General features: G+C 27.8%; 1 protein-coding gene across 3 annotated transcripts; it reads left to right on the forward strand.

Annotated features, from left to right (window-relative positions):
- The first annotated feature begins 538 nt into the window (after positions 1-538).
- On the forward strand, positions 539-6382 carry LOC145835873 (4-galactosyl-N-acetylglucosaminide 3-alpha-L-fucosyltransferase FUT6-like). Of its 3 annotated transcripts, none has more exons than XM_082943618.1 (7): positions 539-664; positions 1190-1270; positions 1904-2038; positions 2352-2534; positions 3578-3812; positions 5126-5535; positions 5754-6382. In XM_082943618.1, exons 1-7 carry the CDS (start codon positions 552-554, stop codon positions 5926-5928), a joined length of 1332 nt encoding a protein of 443 aa, XP_082799744.1. In that variant the 5' UTR covers positions 539-551; the 3' UTR covers positions 5929-6382. The 3 variants fall into 3 exon arrangements, with proteins under 3 accessions (XP_082799744.1, XP_082799745.1, XP_082799746.1); XM_082943619.1 differs by having other exon boundaries at positions 1949-2038; XM_082943620.1 differs by having other exon boundaries at positions 1985-2038.
- Positions 6383-9793: the final 3411 nt, after the last annotated feature.

The raw sequence follows: 9793 nt of genomic DNA on the forward strand, positions 1-9793 counted from the left end.
TTTGAATTTTAAGGTTCAAATTTTTATTAAATTTTTTCTTTTAGTTTACAAGTTGTTTTACTACTTTTAAATTAGAACACAGTTTGTGGATTTTAAAAAGCATAACTCTTAATTACTTTTCTTAGAAAATATTTTATAACAGTAATTTAATGTTTGCCTGTTTTAAGTTTACTTAGTTTGTCAAGTTATAAAGAATTTTTTAACATTATAAACCTAACGCTAACTTTTAAGTTTTTATTTTATTGTAGTACAACTTTTAAAATCAACTTCTAAAATTTTAAAACTTTTTCATTATTTGAATTATAATTATAGCACAAAAATTTAGAATATTTTATAAAAAATGTTTAAAAATTTATATAATTCAAACTTAACTTAATTGTTTTCAAATCAAGAAAATTTAAATGATTTAATTTTTGTATATTTTGTGTAGAAATTAGAATAGATATACATTTTTTTATGATTTTAAGCTTAGTGGTACTTTTGAGCATGGTATCAGAAATAGTAATTTTTAAATGTATTCAATATTTCAAACAGAATTATTTATTAAGCAAATGAACAACAACACTAAATGTTTTGTTGCAGTCCTGGTGGTAATGTCATTTCTAATGTATCTATATCTGCCATTAACAGACTACGTACTTTATGAAAGTCAGCAACTTAAAAAGTAAAGTTCATACCTTGACAAATACTTATAGATAATTTTGTTTGTTACTGTTGTATAAAATAAGCTGTTATTTCAACTAAAGCGTTTTATGGTGTACCACATGTATTTAATTTGAAACACAATATAACTACATAAGTCAAAATTTCGAATACTTAAATTGGATATTATAATGCGTAAATGGTAAAAACAAAGTAGCTTTATAAGATTAGTAGTGAAATATCTTTAAATGCATTTTAAACAACTCATAATAGCTTTAGAGATATTTTTATTCCAAAGATTTTTTCAAGTTGAATATAGATGAAATAAAAAATAAAATGAATAGTAAAAAAATATTGATGAAATATGAATTCTTTAGAGCTTTTTAATGTTATCATTTTTAACAAAAGTTTGCAATCATATTTTGAAGTTTGTAAAAAATTATATTTGTACCAATATTCAGAAAGAACATGCTTTTTATATAAAGTTTAAATTAAAGGGAGAAAATAAAAATAAGGTTATTAAACAACAACTAATGCAACTCAACAGTTTGAAAACCATCAAAAGAGACAAAAACAGTGAGAACATTGAAGAAAATATAATACAAGAGCAAGAACCATTTCATAACAAGTAATTTCTATTAAATATGTTACACACCTGTTAAAGTAACTAAATTATTTGTTTTTGTGAAAAAAGTCTATTATGTGGTACTTAAATGCTTTTTGCTATCGTGTAAACAGCCGTAAAACTACTTATATAAAAAATGTGCAATTAATGTTGTTCAAAAAGCACTAACTATTTATTCTATTATTACTCAATATCTAATTTTTATAATTTTGTCACTGTACTTAGAACCTAAGTAATAAGTTATAAAATACTTGGCTGAGGACGCGTGTTGAACGCGCAGAAACAGTTGTTCCAAGAGAAGTTTATTTTTGTGCAAACATATATATATATTATAAAATTAGAGCTAAATATTTAAAAATATCCGTCACAATACTCATAAAGTTTTTAAACTCTAATTCTTGTAAAACATGTCTAATGAACTAAAGCTTTTCTGAGGGTTAAGTGATATATTTCTACCTCACATATGAAACATTTGTAAAAAACTGTCGTTTATTAAATATTTATTATATATACATACACATTTAAAAAAACTTTAACTGACATAGTAAACTAATGTCAAACAATTCGTAAGTTAAATTTAAAATTCAGCTTAAATATTTTACTGTTTAAAATATAAACTGTTTTTTTTTTGTGAAGGTCACAAATAAAGTGTGCATTAAATAAAAACAATCAAAACTACAGTTCAAATGCAAAAAATGAAAGAAGCACTTCTGGCAGGTTTACAGAAGAAAAGGAATTAAAACAGAATCGAGTGGTGGATTTCCATCACAAGTAAATATGTTTGCTTTATTGTTTCAAAAAACAAAGCAAAAATTAACTTATTTAACAAAAGAAAAAATCAAAGTTAGAATTGTTTATGAAATAAGTTGAAACCATCAAATCAAAAATAAAACAGTTAAGTTATAAGTTAAACTGTTACTTAAATTAAGCTTGAGCATTTGAAAGTTTAGTAAAATTGTTCAGCAACTATCTGTTTAAAAAGTAAAAGGCGTGAAATAAAGTAAAAATCAACAAGAACAAAAAAGCGGAACTTAATACTTTAAATAAAATAAACTTGAATATTGAAAAACTAACTTAACATCAGCGAGGAGCCGATCATCCTGATCTGGAGTTACCTGTACAACCTGAGTTCAGAGGGTCCTAAACCTGGGAAAGTCCCCGGAGGATGCCAGATCAGCAACGACAGGAGGGACCTGGAACGAGCGTCGGCCGTCTTGTTCGAGTACACGTCACTGGATGACGTCAGCATGCCGTGGCAACGATTCCGGTTGGTTGTCACGTGGTTCTCACTGCATTTTTTGAGCTTTATAAGAGTTTTAGCTTTATCCATGGTTTAAAATAAACTTCTAGTTTTGTTTTTTATCAAGTAAAAGTAATATTTAGCATAGTAAAATATTTTTTTTTAAATGATGAATTAATATAAGACATTCAAATAAGTTTAAATCACTTAATCAAGTGGTGTTGCTAAAACCAAAGTTTGTTTACTCTAAGCTGATAAGTTTTGTGTCACATGGTTATAATAAGTTTTTTAGCTAAAATATATTATAGTTAATTATTGATGTAAATTTGTGTTGAAGTAAATAAGGTAGTGATTTAAGTAAACTTTAATATTAACTTTTTATTGGTATTCTCAAAAAAAAACATTTTAATTAAGTTAATAATACTTATACAGCAGTTAATGTTGAAGTTCATAAGATCAACCTCTCAACAAGCTTCATATTTCTATGACTGAATATTTTATAACAAAATTATTTTAATAATTAGTCTATTTGCATACCACAAATAAAAACTCCGTGAAGGACAATTTTTTTTTTAACTAAAATTAAATGTACATGCCTAAAAACATATTTAGTTGTAAAATGATAACAAAAGTTAGTTGTTGTTAACTTACAAAATTTATTGAAAAAGTTAAATACAATTTATTTTTTGATTTAATTACGCAGAATTTCCCTCGCAAACAAGCTTGTTTATTAGTAACAATGTGTTCAAACTAGTCTTTTTTTCAAACTTTATTTTGCTAGAATTTCGACTGATGCAGTTTGTGTTATCAATTTTCTGTTTATTTTTTAGTCATGCTTTGGTGCTTACTGGCTAAAAACTTTAATTTCATTTTCTGTTTAACCAGATTTTTCTTGATATTTCTAGCAAGTGCTTGTATTAAAAAAAACTTTTCGCTTGTAAAGTGTTTAATGCCTTTTTGCATATTTTATTTTTCCCGCCAATTTGGCAAAGCTACAAATTTTTGTTCGAAAAGCGTAAAAAAACTAAACCATTATACATAAAAAAATAACCAACAAAACTTCCTCCCAGGCACCCGGACCAGGTGTTTGTGGCCAGGTTTCAGGAAAGTCCCCGCACCATGAAGCTGTGGTTCGGGTTGGACCTGAAAAAGTTCGGCGGCAACTTCGTCAACTGGACCATGACGTACCGGAGGGACGCGGACGTGTTTTGCCCCTACCTAAAGTGGAACACCCTTAAATTAGGGAATCCCCGAGAAGAGGAAAGTAAGATGAATAAGATTCTGAGCAAGAAGAGTAAAGTTGCGGTTTGTTTTACTTTTTTTTTTTAGTAGACTTTTTTTAAACTTTGTCTACGTTAGGTTTTACAACTATTTAAACTAAAAATAAATAACTATATGAGTATTTAAACAAAGTTGTGGTTTGTTTCGAATTTTTTTCAGATTAAAAAAACCTCTACTTATACTAGGTCCTCCTTTTTCAAGTATTAATAATCAATTATGTGTATTATGTAGCACGAGTTAGTTCTGAAAGATATTTGTAATTAATATTGAAACTCTTTTTTAAGATAGCTGATAGTTCTTATAAAGATAATTTTACAGAGTGATATCACAAACTTTTACAATTATTTGTTTTGTACCACAAAACAGCTTGAAAAGAAAACATTGGCATTAAAAAACTCTTAACAAAAAGTTTTCTTTTAAAAACTTAACAAAAGTGTTAACACCTTCCTAAAAATGTTTTAATTTTAAAAACTTCGCTTAAGTCGCGCAGAATTTTTTTATCTAGCTCTTAACAGAGGCTATTGCGAGATTAAATAGTGCATGACCTAAATTAAACGGCAAGTATTGAAAAATTCTTTGCATATTTTATTTATTTTCTGCTGCAGTGTGTGTTCTTTGATATGTTAATTAACCTTGATGCTTCAATGGTCAAGCTGTGCTCTTTTAATAAAATTATAAACTTTAGTAACAAAAAATCAGATGCTTTATTTACGTTTTTGTAAGCAATGAACTTAAATAGTTCCATATGTTTAATGAAACAAGTTATTTTTATATTAAAACAATGTGAAAAATAGATACGTTTGTTAAATGCCAAGGAGTCTTTAAAATGTTTTAAGTACAGCTTATTGATCACTATAAACCAACGATTTACTTCTTTGTCTACTTGATAAACCTCAACAACATGTGCAATTCAGATGTTACTTAAAATTTTTTTTAAAATATTCCATTTACGGCGTGCGCTAAAACTAACAAATGGAGTTATAAAACTTGCGTTGATAAGTAAACAAAAAATAAAGAGCGCACAAAAAGTTTGGTTTTAGGAATCGGTGAACGAAAAAATCTTTCGGTTATCGACTCATAAACCACGGGTACAGTTTAAAGTCTTGTCCATGAAGTCAAATAAATTGATATAGATATATGCACTAGTTTAAACTTTGGCTTGTGCAACTATTTTACGTTCAAAAAAAAAAGGTAACTGGAAAGAAATTTTAAAACAAAGGTAATTTTTAAAACCCGGCTATTGATAGTTAATTTTTTTAAATAAAAAACAATTCTTTAATTGTTTTTACTATTTATATTTTCTTCATTACCAAAATAAAACTTGAGTTTACTTTTAGCTATGGGTGGTAAGCAACTGCGGTTACGGAAAGACGTCTGGCGCCACCAAACGGATGGAAATGGTCGATCGTTTGTCAAAACTGGGATTGAAAATCGACAAGTTCGGCAACTGCTTCAACAACAAGAAGGAATTTTCACGCTTGAGTGAAAGTCAACTCGATTCGTACAAGTTTTACGTTGCCTTCGAAAATTCCCTCCACTGTCGCGACTACGTCACAGAAAAGTTGTGGCTGAACGCGTTGTCACGCAACAGGGTGCCGATAGTGTGGGGGCCTGCAAGGGAAGACTTAGCAGAGCTGGCTCCGAGGGGGTCGTACGTCTTTGTTGAGGATTTCAAAAGTGATGAGGATTTGGTTGAGCATCTGATGTACTTGGACAGGAACGACACGGCTTACAAAGAGTACTTCAGGTCAGTGTTACCAGAAAAATATTTTAAATTCTAACAGCAATTTAATTTTTATCTACCTGTTTATTCTAAGTAGAGCTGTTATAAATTAAGTTTTATTAAACCTAGCTGTTTTAGTAATTCCAATATTTTTCTACCGTACACGCTAACTTCATCTAAGTTTTAAAAAACTTACGACCGCTAGATTTACGTTATGCCAAAAATTTGCAATTTCGCTGCAGCTGGAGGACGGATCCGGTTTGGAGGGAAAAGTTCGACGAGATGAGGCTGCCGTACTGTCAGGACGTGTTGTGTGAAAGAATCAAGGAGCAGATTAAGGAACCTGGAAAGAGGAAGAGCGTGGAAGGCATGAACTTATTCTGGTACGGAACAGAACGGAAAGAGTGCGTGGAATAAAAATATTATTAAATAATAAATATTTCTTTTTAATGAATGTTTTTTTTTGAAACAACTGATTTTTTTATTTAGTAATTATTAGTTATAAGTCATTCATTTAATAAAGCTGCTATGATGACTTTAATTTTATAAATACTTAACTAGGCTAAATAAACACAGCTTTTATTTTTTTAGATTTTTACATATGAGATAAGCTATTTTAAATTATATATTTTGTTATAAAAAGGTTCTTTACTAGACTGAGAATATAATTGGTTTAGTTATTTTCATTAGATAAACTTTTAAACAATTTAGTTATTGACAAAAACATTCCCTAGACTGTCCTTTTTTCAAACTTTAGGTTTAGTTATATATTTAAGAGTGTAAAAAAATTATATTACGTATGTTTTTATTTACAAGAGTTTGATTTAAAATATGTTCTCTTTTACAAGAGATTTTAAGTAAGTCTATTTTGCTTTTTTTATAATTTCTAAGTTATACTTTTTATACTTTAATTTTAAGCTTTAGTCATATTTTTAACTTTTTTAAACATTTTTAGCTATTCGAAGTAACTAACTTAAGGTTTTTAATTTATTATTTCTTTAGACAGGGCAAAATTTTTTGTTTAATTTAGCAATTATAAAGTCTTCTTTAGCATACTAAACTAATTGAAAATTTAAAGATTTTTTATAAAGCTAATACAAACGTGTGCGCACGTTTTTTATTTTATTTCTATAATAAATAATCGCGTAAAATGCTTAATATTTTAGTTTTGAGTAACATGTGACAATTTAGTGTTTAAGACGACTTTTTTTCAATGCAATAAACATTATCAAGAACTTATTTAGGATTTTTTTTTTAATTCTTTAACTATTTTCACCGAGCTGTTTTTATCTTAAAACGTATTGGTGTTCTGGTTTACAGTTTTGTGTATAATCGCGAAGAAGTTATACAAAAACTTTAAAACTTTTCATTGTAACTCATAATCATTGGTAGTATATATAAAATTTGTAATGTTATACTTTAGAATGAGTTTTATATAATTTAATAGACTCGCTCTGAGAACCAAATATTATTTATTTTAAACATTATTAATACCATTTCCATTAACAACATTTTTATCAAGATGTGACATTTATTGTTAAATATTTACAGTTTTTAAGGTTTTTGATAAAAAGTTAAATTGAATTTTATACTATGGAAATAACATTTTTGCAATATGTGTAGTTAATTACTAGTTATACTCTAAAATTAAAATACTTTAATTGTTCAATAATTAAGCTCGCAAAATTTATGAAACAATGTGCAACAGATCTAAGCCGCACGTACATATAAATCTATATAATCACTTACATATAAATGATACTTATTAAGCTATAGAAGTCTTATTATTAGTATTATAATACCTAAATTCAATTATTATATATTTAATGAATAAAATATTTTGTGATTACTGGTGTTTACTATTTTATAACAAATACTTTATGTTGTATAGAGTTTAGACAATAAAGTTTTTATTGTTTAATAAAAATGTTTAACAAAGACGTTTTTAGTATAAACTTTGAGAAATCAGTTACCTATGCATTAAATAACATATAATACTTTAACACATAGTTGCTATATTTTCATAATCTAACGCCCCAATTGTTTAATGTACAATACATTGTACATACAAGTGCAAATTCAAAATTTCTTGCAAATCTGCTTTTCAAACACCTTAGCACAAGTGTAGAACTTTCACAAAGTAACTTATCTAATAAATCCCATGAGCACAAAACTTTTTCTTAAAAGACTATAAAAATGCTAAAACTATTTTTTTTTTCCTTTTCAAGAAGATTTAACTAAAACGTAGATGCCTAGATAAACTAATGCTCACAAACTACAAAAAAAAAGCTCACGGATGCCTGTGTCGCAAAATTTAAAGTACGTAATTTACTTTGATGACGTATATTCGGACGAAAATGATACTTACTGCACTGAGGGTGAACACCAAAATCACCGATATTGAAAAGTAGGTGGCCATGGCATGTAACAACACAAACGTGGAAGAAAGGCAGAGAAGGGTTGCTAATACCTAAGGAGGGTACTTTTCTGTGATTTCGTCCCGATTTGGCCACGACTTGCCGATAACAATCGGGCTACAAACTGACTGCGTAGACAAGCAGAAAGGAAAAAATACTAAAACTGTTTTAAATATTCAATATTTCAATATTAGAGCAAAAAATTGTTGCAAAAAGTTGTTGAGTTTTACATAAATTGTAGGATTATTAAAAACGTTTTCAAACTTTAAAATAGCAAAAAATAGCGACATATAACCTGACAAAACTTTAGATTCACTTGGAGAAAAATAAAACCAAGCCTAGTTTTTAAAAGAAGATACATAGGTGTAAACAATTAAGTAAAACTTGTTGTTTAATTTTAAGATCAATAAGATGATCAATGTCCACTTGCCAGCCCACTGTGTAATACTTATATGCGAGTTAATCTTTCTAAACATAAACTAAATTGTTGTAGTTATCAGGGTTTTTTAAGATTTTTATTTCAAAACATAGAAAATGTTTTAAAATTTAATGTAGCTCAATATTAACAGACTAGATAGTTAAAAAAAATTACATATTGTTTTAAACTAAGTCAACTTAAAAAAAAACATTTAGTAGTTAACTTAAATATCAATAGTAGAAAGTAGAACTATACTTAATCATTTATATTATCTATTAAAATTAACTACCTAACACAGACTTGACCACAGATTAAGTATTATAATTTAATTTAAATAAAACTTCATAGTTAGATGTAATTTAGAAAGTATTTGTATTAGAATCGCTGGAAACACTGATAATGATAGCAAGCTGCTCTTCAACACCAATGTGTTGACTTTATTTGCAAACACTTTTACTTGTCCATTCAGAAACAATCTTGCCGGATAAACTAGTTTACCTAGAAGATAAGGTAAACTATTACAGATAACTGTTATTTTTACAAATTACTTTCCAAGTTTCACGATAAAACTTCCAGGTTTTAACGGTGCCGAAGGTTGTGGTCCCATAGATGATTAAAAAAAACGAACACGTTGAAGTGCAAGATATGCTGGCTTGCCAAGATGAAGTTCAAAATTAACTTGAAGAATACTCAACATCAACAAAACTAGATTGCTTATGTTGGATTGCAGTCTTTTTTTTTGCGATGATAGCACAAGAAAATGGTTTGAAAAGAAGGTATACTATCAAAATCCGCCCGATATTTATTTTATTTCTTTTATATTTTTGCATTTTTTTCATTTAATTTAATTATCACTTTTACCCTAATCCTCGATCGGTAAGTGGTTCTCGAATTTGACTTGGTGGATTTTGAACGTGTCCCGAAAAGAACTTTAGTTGAACTTTGTGTTGTATTCAGTTTTTTTAATTAGTACTTTGTCTATAAGATGCTTAAATGATACAGTTTTAATTTTTTTTAAACTTTGTGCTCCCGTTTTAAAATTTTTCATGTTTGTAATGTGAAAATTTGCACTCGATCAGCTTAGATAATGTTTGTACCATATTTATTGTAACAGCAAAAATGTTTAGCATTCTTTTTAATTGTTATTTATTTTTTTAAGTATGCAATAATTGAAAAGTTTTTATGCAACAATTAGTTTCTGTTAGTAATAGGGATATGTTTATTCACTTAGGATGTGGGTTAAATAACTGTTTTAATTGAAGCTCCAAACAGTTCTGTAAGTTATACTTTTTTACCTAGTTAAGTTAAGACGCGTGATGGTATATGTTTAACAAACTTTAGCACATAAACACAGGCTAGATTTACACTACTACTAAATTTTAGTTTTTAAAATGATTAAAAACCATATAAGACACAAAAAAAAAAGTCAAATAGAATATATTTATGA

This window comes from Thalia democratica, chromosome 5 (genome assembly GCF_965202585.1).
Source record: "Thalia democratica chromosome 5, ktThaDemo2.hap1.1, whole genome shotgun sequence".
Classification (NCBI taxonomy): domain Eukaryota; kingdom Metazoa; phylum Chordata; class Thaliacea; order Salpida; family Salpidae; genus Thalia; species Thalia democratica.